We start from the raw sequence: 20,725 nt of genomic DNA on the forward strand, positions 1-20,725 counted from the left end.
AAACCAGCTACATCTGAAGTGGGCCTACTCTATGAGCTAGCTTTCTCTTACAAGTTTCTTCATGCTTTCTGCCTCTCGTTTTTCATTCTTGTTTTTTCTTGCATTCTTTTCCATACAGCAGCCCAGATTAAACTGGAGTGGTGTATCCTTAGCATACCTTTTAGTTTAGCAGGTGGAGTATTTTTCTGGCAGATTAAAGTTCTGTGAGTCCCCTTAGACTTAGAACTTCAGAGCCATGTCACCCATATCATGAGCCAGTGCTAACGAAGCCCTGATTGATGCAAATTGTTACAGTCTGGATTATCCCAGTCTTGTTGGCTGGCCAGGGAGCAAGTGGTGAAGTTCTCATTGTTAGTGATTGCCCAAGCTCCTTTGGGAGGTCCCTGACAGAACGGGAATGAAATCATACAGTGACCTGGAAACCTGAAGCTCTCACCTGATGCTCTTTGTAGCTGGATCAGTGATGATAATAACCTGCCTAGATCTGTGTAATTTGTGTAATTGCCGTTGCTCCATGTTGATGTATATGCATTCCATATTTTTCCTCACCCTATGGGATTATTTTTTTCTGTGCATTTATTAAGACAAGAGACCTTAGGTATCTGACTGTCCTCAGCACATGTAACATGGTGATCATTTGTCTTGATTGAAGGATCTCTTGTTCCTGAGGAGTGTTGCTATATTAGATCCTGAACTTACAATATAAAATTGGGTTAATTTAAGCTGAACCCTTGTTGTGAGTTTGGCCTTGTACCAAATATCATAGCAGACAATGAACCATCAAGCTCCAGGAGTTGCTGTATCCTTTTCTAGCTGGCTAGTTGTATATGCCTGCACATTTAATGATGGTCTGCCATTTACCAGCTCTGCTAATTTTTTTTTTTTTATTATTAAAAGTTGTATTTCAGAATTTTCCAAAAAAGTAGAGAGAACTGAGGTAGTTGGAACTTTTATTAAAACAAAGGACTTTTTTTCTTCTCTTATGTTTCAGACACAGACATTAAGGAGCTGGAGGATGTGTTTGGACTTAATGGACAAGTAGAACATAAGCTGAACTTCCTTAAAAAGAACGTATCTAAAGATATAAAGCTGGTACTGATTGCTCATTCTATTGGTTGCTACATCACACTGGAGATGATGAAGCGAGCATCAGAACTTCAGGTACATCAACCTTGAAGCGTGGGGGTTGCATTGTTAGCAAAACAATGCACATGGTCAGCTTGTGAATATTGCCAGGACTTTCCTGTGGAAGCTGTATTCTTGTATAGGCAAGCTTTCAATCCTAGTTCTCATTAAAATGAAATAAAAACATAAATGAGCTAATGAACTAAGCCAAATAAAATATAATTAAGCAGTTTACTGTAGGATGAAGGTCTTGTTCTAAATCTGGACCTCAAAATGCCCACGTAGTACAAATGATTATTAATGCCAATAGATATGTTTCAGGCTTTCTTGTTGTCTTATCGTCATTACATAATCATAGAATCATAGAATGGCTTGGATTGAAAAGGACCGCAATGGTCATCCAGTTTCAGCCCCCTGCTCTGTGCAGGGTCACCAACCAGCAGACCAGGCTGCTCAAGCCACATCCAGCCTGGCCTTGAATGCCTCCAGGGATGGGGCATCCACAGCCTCCTTGGGCAACCTATTCCAGTGCCTCACCACTCTCTGTGTGAAATAATATGTAAACAGATGCTAGATATAAGGTTTTTTAATTAATTTCAATTATTTTTATATATTAAATTATGTTGCAACGTCAAAAAATAAAACTGGTTATGATTTTAATTAGAGCTTCTCAAGGATCAAAGATCTCAAGAAAAGCAGATTGCTAGCTCTAGGTGGAAAATTATATGGAAAATAATAAAATAAACTGTGATGAGAACAGCTCTAAAAGGCATTGTTTTTAAATTTTGATAGATACCAGTGCTTCTGCAGCACAGTCCTGGTTTGTGTAAGGGGAATTGGAGGTGTAGCTGCATATTCTTACCTTTGTTCATCTGAACAATTTTCTTCCTCGCTGTGAAGCAGCAGGAAACATGAGGAAGGACACTGTCAGGTTGGGAGACAGAGTTGTTAGTGTTGCTGATAACTCACTCTGCTCGTGGATGGTCAATGAAGAATGCTGAATTTGTTATTAAATATTCACTCTTGCTAAATCATTGCCTCTTCTTTTACTTTATAAGCACTTCAGTGGAAGGGAGTGCAGTGTTAGCATAAAGTCTATGTTTAACATATGCATGAGTTGGTTCTTCCACATCTTTATAACTGTTTCCACTGCACATCCAACTTTTTTTTTCCCTTTGAAGAAAATGGCAACAAAAAAGTGAAACATGAAGTTAACCTTATATGTTAACCTTCCAAATTTTCCCAAGCGTATTTGTGATTATAAACAAGGAGGTTTTTTTTTGAGATAAATTTTATTATTGTTTTATCTTTTCAAGAGGGAGTGTTTTAGAAAATATCATATGTAGTAATTTGTCCAGAAATACCAACTTTTCTTTGGTCAACATCTCTACAGTGCTTATTACAAAATGGTTTTACCTGGTTTCAATTGAACTATGAATTGTTGAGTAATTTTTTTACACTTGGCTCATTGGATGTTGGCAGCGTGTTACTTATCAATGTTTTGCATTGTAGGTATCTCTGGGATACATTTAGACTTCATGGTGCACTGTGTGCATGAAATTATACGATAAACCACATTTAAGATGCATTTAGCAATAGAAAATATTTGTACAAGCCAGAGTGTTGTGCAACCTTTGTCCCTTTGCCAAAAATAAGTTAACTGTTAGGTTTTATAACGTATGAAGTGTGATAATAAGAAACTTGTGTTTCCATCTCTCCCTTTGTTTTTACTGGAATATTTGATTCCCACAAGATTTTGAGCACATATGTGTATTTTAGTAGCTAGATCATTTGATTTTATTTTTGTGTAGTTCTTATGTGATATTCTTTTATTCTATGAGCTTTGGTTTTGGTCTTAAATTCTCTGCTTTTAAAAGGCCTTTATTGCTTACAGTTTATTATTTTGAGCTAGAGGTTAATGCATTGAACTTAGTGCTCAAATGATTCAGTAATAGTCATTCAGCAGGCTTCATTTCTGTTGCCCCATTTAAATCCCTTTCATGATCTATCCAAGAGTAGACTAGATTTTCTGTGCAGTGATGAGGGAACTTGATGAGCATGGAAGACATGACAAGGATGAAGTACTGCCTCCACTTCTGAGCTTCTTGGTGGCTCTTAACTTTATGAGCGCTGTGCTCTGCAGATTGGTGGAGCTCTGTGACATTTTTATTTTTTTTTCTGTGCTTCTGTGGAGCACTGCTGTCTTTTCCTGAAAGAGGAAAGAATCAAGAATTGCCAGTGTGAGACCCATCCAACATGGGCCTGAGCTTGGCAGAGGACGGGATCCATTCCCAATGGTTTGGATACAAACGTTCTGTTTTGAGTGGGAAGAATTCAGCCATGGCTGTGACAGACCATCCCATGTCCTGAAAGTCTTTTCCATTCTGAGCAATTCTATGATCCTATGATTCTATGCCATCCTTCATCTCAGGATCAGGGAGCAGCTCTTGGTTGCTCTGTTTGCTGGTACACATCTAACCAAGGACACTTTTCAGTTATCATGGTGGGCGTCAAATCTTTTAAGAGTCTTCTTTTTGTGGGAAGTAGAGCACTCAGAGCTTGTCAGACTGCTCTACATTTTTCTCATGGCATTCAAAATATTAATCATCCTTACACTTTGTGGATGGAAAACTGCAGGAATGTACTCTGCAGCTTAACTGATGCTTGGTCTTAACCTCATAATCTTCTTCATTCTACATTCAAATAGCAGCACTGAAGAAAGAAGTTAACAGATTGTTTTCACAGTTGTTGGAGCTTGAGCCTGACTTACAAATACACTACATCCTCCAGGCATTCTCTTCTAAAATACAAATCCTTACTTGGACTAATTCTTTGTGCTTTGCTGATGGTATTACTATTTCCTAATGCACTCAATTTCTTTGTTAATTTAATCAAAAGATTGACACATTTCCTAGCTAATAAAATTCATTCTGTTCCAGAATTTATCTTATGTATGTGATGTTGCTATTGAAATGGTAGCACCCTTGTGGTAGTGAATTAACAGTAATGAATTAAATTATTATGCAATGTAAATATTTCCCTTCTTATAAAGCTCATTGAAAAGAGGGTTTAAAATCTCTGGGTTTGTGTACGCTTAAGCAAATAAATTTTATGTGATGTGTAATTCAAAACATTGTAAATTCAAATACATTGTTACTGTGTCTCAATGATGCAAAAGGATATTATTAGGACTCGGTTGATTTTACTAATGGTAGCTAATAAAACATCACAGAATCACAGCATGGCTGAGGTTGGCAGGGACTTCCAGATCCATCTGGCCCAAACCCTGCTCCAGCAGGGACTCCCAGGGTACCTCACACCTCATGCAGGTGGCTTTTGGAGAACTCCAAGGAGGAGACCCCACAGCTCCTGGGCAGTCTGTCCATTCCAGATAAAGGAGCTCTACACATAAAAAATAATCAAACAGCACTGGGTGATGTACACTCACCTTTATTCACCTTGAAGAGTTGAGGGAATAAAAAAAAAATAAAGGAATCGAATGCTGTTTTGCACAGATTTAATCATGAGTTTGAGTTCAGCTGCCTTCAGTGAGATGTGTCAATTTAACTTTAGGGATGTCTTAAGTTGGTCTTAGAATTGGGCTGTTTCTCTAATATATATTTATATATGTATACATGTATCTGTATCTATTTGGCAGTTCTCTGTCAGTTCTTGATGGACAGCAAACTTCTGGGAGCATGTGCCAGGAAGCACAGGTAGTCTGAAGCAGCAATTAATAAAATTTGCTTTTGTTGACAGTGTCCACATTATACAGGCTGCGTAATCCACGTAGTAACAGGTTACAAAGTTTGGAGAAGTATATTCTCTCAGTGAGGCGCCAGCAGTATCAGTAAGACTACTGGAATAGCCAGGAAAGCAAGCAATACGAACTTGGTGTTTATGCTAACAACTCTGTTATTTGGAAAAAGCAAGAAGTAATGAACATAAGTTATTAAACCTGATGAAATAAAATAAATAAGATGCTGTATCTTTGAAGCAATAAGGGAGCTTGTAGGGGAAAAAAAAAGTGGTGATGCAGGCTGCCCAGAGAAGCTGTGGATGCCCCATCCCTGAGAGCAGTCAGGGCCAGGTTGGATGGGGCAACCAGCCCATGGCAGAGGTTGGAACTAGACAATCTTTTAAGTCCCTTCCAACCCAAACCATTCTGTGATTCTATGAAAAAAACAAAAATAAATAAATAAAAATTGCTATTTGATTTGTGACAAACTGTAGATCTAAAACTTTGAAAAACAAAAATAACATTTCCTTTTTAGTTACTCCCATACTTGCTTGCTCTTTCTGGGCTTGTCCTCTCTAAGTGATTGTTTTCAGAGAGAACTACTTACTAACTCCGTGTGCCTGCTTTCTGAGGGAAGGAATGTTCAAGCTTTTATCTTCTAATGTGGTAGACACCCTGTAGTTAGGGATGTGGCTTAGTGGTGGGCATGGTAGTGTTAGGTTGATGGCTGTACTTGGTGATCTTCAGGGTCTCTTCAAGCATAACTGATTCTATGATTCTGTGTTCAGCTCTTTAATCTATTCTCACATACCCTCTTCACTATTACATGGATTTTCACTTTTCTCTTAATTCTTCAAAAGAGGGAACTGCTAAATTGGCAGTCCCTTTAGCATAGCAAGAGATTTCTTCCCTCTCAGCTCTCAGTAATTCTGCTCAGCCTTGCTGCTTCATGCGCTGAGAAACAGAGCAGTTAAGTTGTTCATAATTGCTTGCTGCATGGTAGTAACACCTTGATGTTAAGTTAAAGGGATTTCCAAAGGTCTCTACTTTGTACATCTGCCTGATCTCCAGTCTAGTCTTGTTCTTGCTTGTAGCTGTAGAGGTAGCGAGCAAGAAACCATGAAAGTTGAGAAGTCAAGTGACCAACATAAATGGTAAAATTCTGAATTTTTTTGCCACATAAAACATAAGGATTCGGAGCATGAGGAGTTTTCAGAGTTTCATGTTACGTAGGATTTAACTGATTACCTATATTATGCCTCTTCTTAAGATCTGTGTTGTAGCTGTTGAGACCTTAACTTCCAAACCAAAGTTTAGAGCATGCAAAGGAAGCATGAATGGAAGTTGAGGCTTATGGTACTTGTCTGTTTACTTGGCCAAAGCTCATTCCTGGTTATCTGGTCCAAAGAAAGCTTTTTAACATTAACCTTACATTGATTTGATTGTTTTATTTTCCTCACTAATGTCTTGTGCTATATTTCTGTTATACGGTGTGAGCAAACCATGGCTCAGTTCACATTAACCACAAATGGGAGTCATAGTTCATCATGCTGTCAGCACCTGAAAGTGGGCAGTTGGGTCCTAGATTTGCCTGACTGAGTTCAGTATCTGACCAGAAGGTTTAAATATAGAAACTCAGCTTCTATAAGCTGATATAAATCTTGCAATGTGCTATATATCAGCTATAAAAGCTGATATAAAGCTTGCAATGTGGCTGTCTAATAGGAAAAAAAGTGGATATACACTTAGCAAAACTGGTTGATAAAAAACTCATATCTACGGAATATAGACCAAAGACTACACACTGACAGCTTTCCTTATTTGATTACTAAATGTCTCCTCTAAAACAGAAATTAGGGCTACTTCAAGGTTCAGTGGCAATTAAAGGTCTTTTTTTGCTTCTAGGAAATTCTTTTGAAATGTACATTTTCATTTATTCTTAATAGTGTCTCGTATGTATTATGCAAGTAAATAATGCATCTCTGAACAGTGCTGTCTTACAGTGTGTGCTTTCTGAGTGGGTAAAGCAGATGGATAGCTCTCACTCAGTCCTGAAACTTTAAGGGAAATATAGATTACATACAGTTCAATATTCTTCTTAATGAGGAAAATTTACAGTCCAGAAATCTTGAAGATCAAGTGAGATCTGTAAATAGTAGAGTGATAATAGAAAGCGCAAACATCAATTTAATTAAAATTGATCTTTAGTGCAATAAAAATAGAGGCTTGACAAAATCATCAGCAGTGCATGTGTCGTGATGTAATTACCCAGTGTACGTGGGCAGGCTTCATTTTAACAATGATCACATTTTAAGAGGAGGATCCAGAGTAAATAACATTGTGTTAAGATTAGCTTGTTTAGATTCTAAGCATATGATAAGAAGGCTGCTGGAAAGAGGGAAAAATGAAGTCTCAGGACTTTCTAAGGAGAATCATATTGTATTCATAGTGTTCACAAAAACATACAGCTTTTACACTGACCTTAATGTATGTGATAACTGAGATTGTTGTCTGTGATGATTCAGAGTAGGGAAGCTCAGGTGTTGATTTGAAGAGACTTGATTTTTTTTAATAACGTGTTTGTGTGGTTGTTAATGAAACATCGGATTTCTTTTCAGATGTATGTAGTTAGAATTCAAATACACCTATAAAAAATATTTTTTCTAGGAAGTTAAAAGATATTAAAGTAGCCAAATGTACAAACAGAAAAAGAATAAAAATAAACTGCAAACCGGAATCTTTGGTCATTCATCAAGAATCCAAAGTAAAACATGAGAATGAAGAGGAAATGAAGGACTAAAAATAAAAAGATGGCTAGAATAGTGAATAGCACAACAGGATTTATGAAGTACTGTGGATTTTTACACATTTGTTCATAAAATCTCGTTACTTTGAATCTCCAAAAATTTGGATTTGTACAGTAATAACTAAGTTAAAGCATTCTATAAAAATGAGGGAATCATAAACACGTAGCAAGAAGTGAATTTCAAAAACAATTAGGATTTATAGCACATGTTTTCAAAAGAGCTCAACACCCTTTTGAAAGCCAGGTTTCCCAAAGAACTTCTTCAGCTGGGCGGTGAGATCTTTTGAAATTCTGGCTGCAGATGTTTGTGAGTAGGACTTGAAAATCAGAGCTCAGCACCTTTGGAGAGCTGGGCCTAACAATCAAAATTCACTATCAAGATGCACTGCACAGAGCTTGAATTTGTTTTTGTTTTGTACTATTTAGCGTGCCTTTACAGATGTAAGTCAAGCTAGGAATCAGGACTTTAATTTACTTTACTAAACTTAAAATTGACTAGAGAAAGGGAGACACAAGTCAATAAAGGCATTAAGGAACTGTTCATGAAATGAGCGCGTGGAAGAATTTTGTGGAGTTTTTGAACATATACTTCACATATATGAAATTAAACTTTGAGTGTAGCCAGTAACTCCCATCACCAGTACCTCTTCCCAGCAGATTTGTATTGAACTGGGCAGCCTGGTCTGGTGATTGGCGACCCTGTCCACGGCAGGGGACTTGAAACTAGATGATCTTTGAGGTCCTTTTCAACCCCGGCCCTTCTATGATTCTGTGACGAAGTTGTAATTTCTTCTGTAACCCTGAGCTCCTAAAGAAGTTAAATTGCTTCATTGGCTTTTGTGCTTCATTGTATGTGACACAGTTATTCCACAGGCAAAGGACTTGGTTTGGGTCTTCTGCTTAGACAAAGATTCTTAGAATGGGCATTATTATAATTTCCTAAGTATTTCCTACTGTGCCATATTCCTAATTTGTTCATTCCTCCTGGTCTGTGGTGAAGTTTGGTGGTGATGTTTGCTTTAAAGGCAAGAGTGGAAAAATACGTTCATGTGTGTTAAGTTCTGTGTTGAGAATGGTGGATCCTGTATGAAGAGTTTAGACAGGAGTGAAAGGCACTGGAAACAGACACAACCTGGATATAAGACAACTAAGAGTGCACACTCACTGCATTTACGACATATCTAATATACTGTTGAATTAAGTTCAGATAAAGACTTAATTCTTTTTCCTGGCTTTTTACTATTTTATTGCTTTTAATTGTAGGAGAGCTTATGCAAATATCACGATGAATCATTTCATGCCCCGAGGATGTGCTGAGTGACTGTACAACTACGTTTAGTGAGCTAAATCAGTCCTAGATTTCTTCTCAAGAATCACCTTTTGTGCTCCTTTAAGTGAGGTCGTCTTCAGAATTGAGTGTAACAGAAGTCCATTTCCTTTTCCGTTTATTGAACACTGTAAATATTTGGAAATCTTGATTTCTGCTGTTTGGTTACAATGCTACTTAACTATGACATTAAAAAAAACATGGATTTGTCCTTTTCTTTGGAATTTTGTGTTAAATATACGTTCAAGTGAAAATCCAGAAACCACAAATGTATTTAATAAACTTGTTACCTTTGGAGTTCCATAAGAAAGTTCAATTAGTGCTAATGAAAATATGCCTCTAATAACTTTCTTATAACATTTCTAGTCACTGGAAAATTGTAAGAACACCCTGCTCCATTTCAAATTCCAAAATGAAGTATAATTCTGCATAAGTAGAATTCACTAAGTCCTAATTGTTCTTGAAAACATTAGAGTGAGTTTCTGCTTCTCTGTTTTCAAAAAGCAGTATGACTACTGTAAGTAAATTTTACTAAAACCAAAAGTACAAGAAAACAGATCTGAATAAATACAGTTTGAATTGTGACCTTTAATAGCAACTGGCAGAGTTTGGACTTTTTATCTGGCACTGGCGATTGAAAGATGTTCACCAAATTCTCCTCCTTAGTTGCACTAATACCTTTCTAACCTGAAGACCGGTTTTATTTGCATGATAAATTAGAGTTGGTGTGTATGCTCTTTTAGCAGACTCCTGCCCATATTCCACCCTTTGTAATACAATAAAGACTACTGCAGTCTGTAGCATTGCACAGGAAGGAAATTTTGTCATTCAAACTGCTTCCAGTTCTGGGAAAGTCAGTGGTAGGATGGGAAAAAGAGCTGATTCCTCTTCTCTTTTTCTGCTTCTGATACCCTGGCAAGACACTGGGTTGTAAGTACTATCTTGAACTTCAGATATATACCTTGTTTCTTTTCTTCCATTCACAAAAATACAGAGCAAAAAGTTTGATGTTCTCTTCTGTTTCTTCTCAGTGTATAGTTCCTGTCTCACTTCTGTTTCTCACAGATTAAGTCAATCAGAGCTTGTTCTGCTCTTTTTACATCAGAATATGTTCTTAAGGAAGACATTTAGGAACGGTTAAAATGGTAATGGACTGAACTCCTTCCAATATTAAATCGCATCTTGATTTTCCTTATCTGTCTGCTAGCTCTTCTAGCCAAGAACTAGGATTGACAGGATGCCTTTTTGAAGCCTGATTTCAGTGGAGGATGGTGAGACCCCATCAGTGTCTCAGGCAAAGTTCTTAAAAATAGAAGTCTAAGGATCTCAAGGCACAGTTGGAAAATCATGACTTTCCTCTTTCACCAGCAAAATGAGATTATAATTGTAAGGCTGGTTTCTCATTCACCTTGTTCAGCCACTTTTCCTTAAATGCATTGTCATTGAGATTTATTACGCTGATGACTGTAAAAGCAGTTGGTTCAAGACAGCAGAGAGTCTGATTCTTAATACTTTCTTTGTGTTGAGCCATCTATCTCTTCATCACACACGTTAAGGTTCATCCGCAGTGGTAAGTCTCCCAGATCATGTCTAGAAGACCACAGTTGTGGGTACCATAAGGGTACCTGCAGATGGAATGAAGTGGTCTCATGTGAGTGCTACGCTGAAAAAAAAAAAATCCCACCCTGTACTTCCAACATGAAAATGGAAAGAATTTCTTCTGGAAAGTGGCAGCTGCGTTCTGACATTCATGTAATGGGAGCAACTGAAAGCTTTATGGTGTGTAACTGTGACACTGCATTCCAACATAAGCTTCTCCCTGCCCTTCTTCCAACCAATAAACTATTCTTCCTCTCTTTTCACTCTCACCCCTCCTAATCTTCTTCTGTTTATATGCTTTAATCATAATAGCAACAAATCCATCCCTGCCGGTATTATCGCACCGTTGCAAATTTTGGCTGTCTCCTTTGGCACTTTCCTTGTAGATGGAATGATATTGCCCACTTTGATGGGGCTTAATTCTCAATGTAAAATACTGCTCTGTCAATGAACATTTTCTCTATTAAACTATTTTCAGTCCAACAATAAGATACAGCTTTTTGGGAGAACAGTTTTCTCATTATTACCTTAACCCATAAAAAGGCTTTTTTTTTTTTTTCTTTTAAACATTTTGGGCAAGTCTTCAGTTACCCAAATATTTGTAGTACAGAGTAATTTGCATTTCAGCCCTGTGAGACTAGTAAATGCAATGAACAGTCTGTGTATTTAATATTTTTAATATTTTTAATAATTTGCAACTAGTTCAGTACGTAGAGCTGACCTATTGAGAAGTAGTTTCTGGTGTCTGTAGGGAGCACTTCTGCGTTGTAGTCTTTTGTATGTTTAGCAGAATTCTGGACTTTGACTGGGAAAATTCTAGAAGTGCTTCTTTTTGGAAAATATTTCAAGTAATGTGAAACAACAGATTATTTTTTCTTGTGCCATGACTCATTTTAAGGTGAGATGTGGATGGTCCCTTTCCTGTTGCCATTAGACAGGTTTCAGCGTTGGAAGTCAGGTGTTAAGAGAGATACTGACATCCTTTTGAAAGGGGGACCTGCAGCCCAGGGCACAAGGTATGACTTATTCTTGGCTTATGGTTTTAAAATTGAATGGTCAGAGTTCTCAGTTTAGTTCTCAATCCAAGAAGATACTCTGTGACTACTACAATAGGTGTCTTAGGGGAGTCTTGGCCCTTGTCTGTCTGTATAAGGACAGTGAGAGAATCTTGGTATTCAGGGCTGAGAATATCATAGCTTTTGTGAGATTGGCTGTAAACAGTCATATTTAATAACTGATAAATAAATTATTTAATCTGAATTTATTAACTAGGCAGAATTAAGTAAATTGATAGAAATTTTGCCACTAGTTTTGGCAGAATCAAGCTCACTCTCATTGCCTTACAGTACATGAAATCATGTGGGACCAGTAGTGTTCAGTAGGACATTGGGCTTGCCACAGTTTCTTTAGGGCTCTGTCCTTTCAGTTATTCTGCTTACCACCAGCAGTGTCAGTAAAGATAGTTTCTTACTGTTAGCAGCTGAAGTTAGACAACACCAAAATTTCCATTCCTCTCACTGTGCTATTGAAAGATACAGTTATTTTCATTCCATCATGGTTCTTCCATTATTGAACTCTGCAGAACAGGTTTGAGTGTACTCCCAATAATATTATGCGAAGTTAGTAAGCCTGATTGTGATTCCCATTTTAAATCTCTTTTAAATCTTTTGCACCAGCTCTTCATACAGCTGGTTCAGTCATAGGAATCCACCATATAGGGCACAGAATCAAATCTATATTAAGTCAGTGGAATGTGGCTTTGAAGTAGACAAAAATTTAGTCACGCCTCACCTTGCTGCAAATAGCACTCAGGCCTACTTAACTTCAGATGAGATTGCATTGTGCCTGTGCACTGTGCACATTGTTGCACTTAAGACTATGGCACTTTGAAATACAAATACATTTAAAAAATGCTGGTCCTTGAATTTTGTTTCCATTCAGAAAACACTGGAGTCTCGAGGCATAAAAGCCATACTTCAAACAATATTGAATAGTGTTTGTTAATTAAAGAGGGTGCCAGGACATAGTGAACCTTTGATCACTGTAGGGCATTTCAGATAGATGAGAATATTGCCTAAAGGTAGAATCTGAAAGGAAATAGTAAAAAAATAAACCCAAGTCTTTCATTCATTTGAAAAGTATATGTGCTATTTATGTTTGTAGATAGTGAGTCAAATTTGGATGTTGAAGAAGGCACAGAAATTTATTTGGGATTCCGTTTATGTTGAATATAAAGGAATGTAAGTTAGTAGACCAACAAACTAGGAGCAAATAGATTTTTTTAAGTGGTGTGGAGCAGGTAGATTAAGTTTAATTTCAGGGCATCCTACTAATTGCTTTTCCTGCTAAATCCTTCTCTTTTTGCCGCATAGCATAGAAGTAAAACCATACCAGATACACTAAGTTAAGGAGAATCTCAACTGCTGCCAACAAATTGGCTGTAGTTTTGTTGTTTTACATGGGGGAGTTCTGCCATTTTCCATCAGCTGGAAAGTTGAGTTTGTCTGTTTTCCTGACATTAAACATCATTAGCTGAGAGTTAACATCTATTTATACCTTAAAGTGTTGCCATCTTCTATTTCCAGGATAGTCTCTGAAAGTATAACAGAGGTGAGGTGCCTGTGAGGTGCGTTGGTATATTCATTTTGCTCCTGCATTTCATTAGGAAGGAATAGCATGGCTATTCTTGGCTAGTGTTCGTGCTGCAGCTAAAAGAATGCCTTAGACTCCCAGAAACAGTGACATACTTCAGGCAAAGAATATACCAGGAACAGAATATGAAAGCCGATCAAGCTCCTTAAGTTTTTTCTAATAATATTTTTCTGATTAAGTCATGAAAAATAAGGCAAAGATTTGGCATTGGGAATTAGTCTGTAGGGTGGGGAAATGGAAAAGTGAGGTTGCTGTAATCTATTGTGTTACATTGCACTACTTCAGAAGGAAGATACAAGAAATTATGAACCAACATACTTAAAAAGGAGATTTCCCCTTAAATTTCATTTCTGTTTCTGGGATTACCTATACTTGTGTGCAAGCATACAAAAAATGGGTTTGTTTGCTATCACTGAGGATAGCATCATCTTTACTGCAATTTGATGTTTCCATAAAAATCATAGAGTTAATGTATCATGTTTTACCCCGGTTAATAATACAGTGAAATACTGTGAAATTGTGAGGATTATATACAACTGAACAAAAAATAGTAGTGGTGTTGCCTGTATCTTTAATTACCCTCTATCTTTAAGGATGCTAATTCTTTTGAAATATTTGGAAACAATGCGTATGTGTGCATATATATGTATGCATGCTGTTTCCTGAAGAACCCATGCAGCAGCTGCTTTATGACTATGTCCAAATAGAAATGGTCTTAGGTAAAAGTTTTGCTGTATGATTGTTTGAATTTATTTTATCCTATTTTATTCTGAATCCAACCTGTTGTAGTGTTCTCAGAACAAAATCTCCCACAGTTCTGTAATCTCTTTGTTGCAATCGAGAGTGTTGGAGATGTGTCTGACCTAAGTCGACTGGCTCCCTTAGGGTCAGTTCAGTAATGATGTCTTGTAGAGATGAGAAGGGGTCTACCAGAGTTGTACCTGTGGTCCCAGAGAAACAAGGATGAACTTTCTCATACGCACCAATAATTCTCATTTTGTCTGTTGTCAGAATAGGGTTTGGATTCATATTCTACCCCAAACTATTAGACTGTAAGTAATTCTGTCTATAAAAACACAAAGTATGAACAAAGAAGAGTGCCTCAGATGCCAAGAAGCAGAGGCATCCTTGACATCAAGCTAAGATAAACGGAAAACAGTGCTCAAACAGGAAACAGCCCTTGTCATGCTGCCAACTTCAGGATCAACTTAGGATGTGATGCAACACAATATGAAGGCAATTTTATTTTGTTAAAACATGTTATGAATTTGTAGTTGCTTGGCTTTGCAGATCTCTCAAGGAGGGAGACACTGATTGGAGCTTGGCTACCACTTCTCCACAGCCTCAGCTTTTGCTCCCTGGGCTCTGGGTTGACCTCTGAGTGACAACTCAGCCAAGGAACAAGACTGAAAAGGCTGTGGAGACAATCATGTCAGCACAGCGTTTTATGGTGGCAAGCTCATCTATTGGACACATACTGTAAGAATTAAAAGTTTGGATGGGCAGGAAAAATGAGGAGCCTAAACTGTGGGAGGAAAGGAATTCTTCATCTGCATTGATTTCTGTTTTTTTTTGGCAGCATTTTGCAGTGGCTAAAAAAAAAAAAAAAGAAGGAATTTTCTGAATAATTTGATGAGTTTTTTATCAGAAGAGAGTGCCCATGTCTGTGGTAGAGCCGTGAGCCTGTCATTTCCTCATCCTGCATCCTGTGCATTTACTTTTCAATAGCATTATCAGGCCTCATTTGAACTTTTTGCAACTTCCTAATAAAATATTCTGATTTTGGAAATAGAGAGCGTCTGTTACATCCATGTAAGGTGTCATTTCTCCCTTTTGCAAAATTCCTGCTGGTAGAGATTCTACTTTCTGATAGATTGGTACAGCATAAAAGTTGATATCAGCACAGACATCTGATACCTACTTTAGCATTTGAATTTTTTCTTGTCTTTTGAGTTTTGCTTGTTACTGGCCATGTTACTTCACTTGACCCACCCCAAATTTAGTTTCTCACCTTTCACATTTATAACCCACAAAATAGTAGTTATTTCTTACGGCACCATGATCTCTTTGCTCCCATTTTGACAAGCTATTCGTGTTACTCTGCATTAACATAACTTCCTTCAGAAATGTTATCATCCAAGCTCTTCATTATGTTTTACTGGTGGCTGTTTTTGGATTGAAACCTTTCCTCTTAGGATATGGAACATAGAATACAATCTTAGCCTTCTCGCAGGGAAGCAGACCTTCCTCTGATATCTGTGATGTGTTTCTTCTCCTTGTGTAAGATTAATTTGTTTTTGACTTTGTTCCACGACCTCAGAATTAAAATACCAAAATTAACCAAATAAAATACTAAAATTAACTCTACCAAATTTTATTTTCTGTGTAGTATCTCGGTGCACTCACAGTCATCACGTACTGATGTTAATTGTGACAGTTTGCCTTGTTTTTGTCTTGGCATACGCTTTATAGACACTATACATGGAGTATGAAGTGATGCTTAATAATTCTGAAACATCCAAGACCAAACAAGACCATCTAACCTGTTCCCAGACAACATCAGGGAAGGTGCTGGCTGGCTTTGGCCAAAATCATGCCAGAGAACATAATAAAAAGTTGCAGTTCTGGAACCTTGGACCTGGCCCTGTTTAATGTACCAGCACTGAGGCTGCAATGTGAACTGGGAGCTGCAAGTTTAGGCAGTTAAAATGCTTCTTCTGGTTTCATCTTGCTGTTTATAGAATGCATACACGGGGAAATATATATGAAATAATCAATAATTATTGCCTCTGATATGATAAACCTTGGGTTATTTCTGTACTGAAAACTGCTGTACTCTTATTTGGGCCATAGCTCAGCTCTGTGCTGCTTCACTGTGTCTGATTATGAATTTGCTCTTTTTGTGAAAGTTGTCATTAATATTCATGTAACCAGCGTGCTGGATGGGGATCCTTAGGTTTCAGCTAAGAATTAGAAGGCTGTATGTGAGCAGTGTGCGCATGAGGTGTGTGCATGTGTTGGATCTGGCATGTGCCCAACACAGGGACCGGGCCTTACGGCTAACAGCGCAGAACTTAGGGAGAAAAATTCATCCTGAAGTCCATTTGGTAAATGAATCTTAAGGACTGCTTCCATGTGTTTGTGCTTGGTTCTTAAAAGGACGTTTGATGTTTATATTCTAGTGTTTTAAGTCTTAGGCAATATTGTTTGGATTCATCCAGTTGATTTTAATCTTTCTCTTTAACAGCATACATTTTGATGTACAGCCATCTATCTGAGTTAGGGTGCATAGTAGGAAAAATTTCTTCTCAGTAGGAGTGGTGAGGCATTGGCACAGGCTGCCTAGGGAGGTGGGGGAGTCACCATCCCTGGGGGTGTTCAAGAAAAGGGTGGATGTGTCACTGGGAGACGTGGTGGATGTGGGCTGGGAGACGTGGTGTACAGCAGTGACAGGCATGCATCGATGGTCAGACTAGAGGATCTTAGTGGTCTTTCCAACCTTAATGATTCCATGATTGTAAGATACACAGTGAGTGTGCAAAGACATGTCTGGGGGATAAATTGTTATAAATACTCTGGAATTTTCAGTTGTAGTATACTTTGTTAACTGTGTTGGAGATATTTGTTCTGTTACTTGTTTAATATTGCCACACATTCATTTGGGATCACAGGAGCTCAAGAAGGTAAAATAGAAGAAAGTTCACATCATATGGAATTACTTCACACTAGGACTGAAACTATTTTTTGCAACTTCTGTTCACTGTTCAGTTCATTTGCTATAATGAAACTATTTGGTTTTCTTTATATCAAGCTGTGACAGTGTGCTGATATAGCAAACAAAATGGCATTTCAAATGAGCAGCTGAAGAAGTATGTAAAGGGGAGCTGGAAGAAAGAAGGGGATGGATTCTTCAGCAGGGTCTGTTGTGATAGGACAAGGGAAATGATTTCAAATGTAAGGAGGGGATGCTTAGATTGGATATAAGGAAGATGTTTTTTGCAGTAAGGATAGTGAGGCAATGGAACAAGTTGCCCAGATCTGTGGTGGACACCCCATCCCTGGAGACACTCAAGGTCAGGCTGAGCACCTGATGGAGCTGTAGGTGTCCCTGTTTATTGCAGGGGAGTTGGACCAGGTGACCTTTAAGGGTCCCTTCCAACTCAAATAATTCTATGATTCTAAGAAATTATTGAAGATTTTAAAATAGAATTCATTGTTGACATAGACAAAAAAAAAAGAAGAGTGTGTTTAGAAAAGCGACAGCAAAGTGAAGTGGAAAGCCTAGGAAGCCCTGTTTTGGGCAGGGAAGGTGTAGGCAAGCGCCTGCTGTTTTGCCCTGCTTGTTTTCCTGGAAATCCTCACAGCACAGCTGTGCTAATAAAGCAGGATGCACTCCCCTGACCCAAACTGTTTTGCCTACACTTCTCTGCAGACCAAGTAAAAGAAATTGTGATTAATGTGGCACTCTGTGTCAAGGGTAGGCTGTAGATTACCAGTAAGTGCATCATTATGTTATCTTTGAAAAATTCACTAGGTTTCACCTGACAGATAATAGCTTTTCCCTTGCCAGCACAACAGAGGAATAATAAACTAATACATGGGCTGAACGAGATACATTAAAAGAAGTGTTATGTTTGACGGTGAAATGGCTGTTGCTTCTTATAGGCTTTTTTGAAGGGTTTTAAAGTAAAAGTTGCTCCTGTTTTCTTCCCAGCCCTATGATTTGAAGTCCTGCCTCCTTCCCACATCCTGATGCTCTTGGTACGGGTCAGGGCTGTGTGCCTGCAGAGCTATGCTGGGGTGCTGCGTTCTTTGCCATGGGTCAGCGCAATGGCTCTCATATAAAAAGTAATGGATTGCTTCCTGCTGCTGCCAGCTGATTGTGTCTCTAGGGCTGCTGTGGGCTGCGTGTTGCGTAAATGGTGTGGAATCCTAATCTGATGTTCTTTTGTTGGTGGTTGTTGCATTAACTGTTCCTGCACCCAAGTATGAGCAAATTATGCAGCAGGAGCAAACACTTCAAAATCTCACAAGTCAAAGCAAGCATCCAGTGACAACTGGAGCAGAGTAAACCATCAGGTCTGTTCTGGGGAAGTTTTCATTTCTGATAGTGTAGGAGGAATATTTTTTTCAGTAGAACAGAGTTTTCTTATTTTACAGCTTCAGTAGAGAGATCTGAGCATGAGTAGGGACAGCCTATACATTGGGAGCCAAGGTGTGCCACCAACAAAGTCGAGCTGTAGCCAGTACCTGCTTGGGATTTCTTCTGGGAAGGAAAAGAAAAATCTTTAAAAATCTTCTGTTGTTCTGATACTCGTATCTGTCTTTTCACTTTAAATGTCTGCATAATCACAGGTGCCTGAATTTTCAGTCTGCATTTCTTATGTGTAGTCAAAGCTGTTGAATTTCAGAGGTGTTGAGCTCCTCTCATTGACATCGCGGGAGTTAACAGCTCTGAAAATCACAGCACTTTTTTGAATTGGGATTGTTAAGTGACATCCCATTTTTTAATAAGAATGTTATATCCTTCATATAATCACTTACCAGTCCCTAAAACAAGAAGCATTACCCACACAAATGTGAAATCGTAGCTGACAGATGTATTTCAACTCTTTCAACAAAAGACACTGGTGAAAAATAGGAGTGTTTTTTGTTGGCTGGATCTGATCTTCATGCTTTCGGTGTCTTTATATAGAAACTATTTAAATATTTTACAAGAATCCCATGTTGCTGTGTTCAAGCCTAATAAATTGTGCAGTGATAAAAACCATTTTGTTTTAAATGCAATAGTTGGATGTTTTGTTCTCTGTTCTCATTTTAATCAAAAGAAAAACCTTCCAACTGTTTTTGCAAATCTGTAACTGTAGAAGTAACCATTGTTCACTGAAAACTCAGTGTAGGAAAAAGTGGGCTCTGAGAGTCATAGCAGTTGTCTGGATGTGGATGTCCTGTGCCATGCCTATGTGCTCACCTCTGCAAAGTGAATGAACCAGCAGGTAGGATTTTTTGTGTTTTACAAGGGAAAATGCTGGATGTTAGAATACAAAGGAACTGCCTGAGTTCCCATCATAGTTAGCAAAGGGCATATCCTCCTACTGTGATAGCTCTTAGTTTTCATACCACTGTCTTGTGCTAAATAGATGAAAAGCCAGATAGGTTGTCCAAATGCACAGGAATGTATGAGTTCTTTATGTAGGTAGCTTGGAGGAAACCTTTGTTTTATTATTTAATATTTGCATGAAGCAGTGATGACGTGAGGTGAATCATACTGATTTAGTGGTTCTGCCTAACCAGAGCTCCTTGGCCACCATTGTGCTCTTGAGGGCTCACTTTTCTCTAAGTAGTTTCTCATCTCTATGTCTTGTAAAAGTTGTGCAGATTATACACACCTGGAGTTGATAGATTGATGGTTCTAAACACTAAAGTATATGAAGAGGGACAAAATTAAAGCTCCAGAAGTCCGTACACCTTCCTACTGTGACGTGCATTGTAAGGTAAAATGTGTTGGGGATTTAAGGCAGTTTGTTCCATGAATGCACACTCTGGCTATATCCTCTGCATCCTTCCAGTGATGGATATACTGTGTGACAAGTGACTAGGAGCTACCTTGACACCCACATTAAATTATGAGATGTGCTTGCAGATAATGTTAGGTTTCTGTTGTTAATAAAGGCTAAAACACTAAAATTTGTGAGATGCTGCATCATATTTCAGTCCTTTGAACCTTTCTTGTCTTCAGCCCTATGTAATTTGAGGAGTTAAAAATAGATAATGAAAGCAGAAGCTGCCTGGTGACAAAGCCAAACAGAAACACCTTGAACTTTAACTGTGAATGCATGTGTCATCGTGAGGGCTGAAATCTTGCACTTAAATAGCTTTTTAAATAAATAACTGTCAAGCAAGTAAAAAAAAAAAGAAAAAGCTTCACGAATACTGTGTATTATCACAACAATCAGCAGTGACAATTGTACTGACAATTTCAGTATCATGCAGGAAGGTAGGCACGGTTTTTGGAAGGTTGACCAAAGCACAGACAGGGCTTTGGTGTGACCTATAGCATCACGAGCACAGGGCATGTTTGCCTTCAGAAGGTTCACCAGCCAGCTTGCAGAAGTCACTGCATCCATTCAAGACTGTGAGTAGTGTCTCTAGTTTCACCAGTGCTTAACCAATAAGCCTCACTAGACTTTGAATGAGGGGTAGCTTGAACCAGGAGATTTGGGTTTCTCAGTCTAGATATTTGTAACGTTTTTGGTGTTTTGAACTGATTGTTATCACAAGAAACTTGTGTTATTACATATGAGAAGAATTTCCGTGTACAGAGGGATCATTATGCCTTACACATTAGTTAATGCTATATACAGTTGCATTTATAGCTCTGATAATACCTGGTGCTTTAATACGTAATGGCCTCTGCTACCAGAACTACCAGTTTGTAACAATTCTGGGAGTTGTAACAGGAAATATAATTGAGTGC

The 20,725-nt window shown here is 38.1% G+C and overlaps 1 protein-coding gene across 2 annotated transcripts in view; it reads left to right on the top strand.

Annotated features, from left to right (window-relative positions):
• The window catches only part of LDAH (lipid droplet associated hydrolase), a 106,730-nt gene that overhangs the window by 46,373 nt on the left and 39,632 nt on the right, over positions 1-20,725 (top strand). For both annotated transcript variants that reach the window (XM_042891683.1, XM_042891675.1), the window contains one exon: positions 992-1,161. In XM_042891683.1, coding sequence (XP_042747617.1) covers positions 992-1,161 — 170 coding nt within the window. The remainder of the gene's footprint in view (positions 1-991; positions 1,162-20,725) is intronic.

Source organism: Lagopus leucura, unplaced genomic scaffold (assembly GCF_019238085.1).
Source record: "Lagopus leucura isolate 7727_CA_CO unplaced genomic scaffold, USGS_WTPT01 Super-Scaffold_73, whole genome shotgun sequence".
NCBI lineage: Eukaryota > Metazoa > Chordata > Aves > Galliformes > Phasianidae > Lagopus > Lagopus leucura.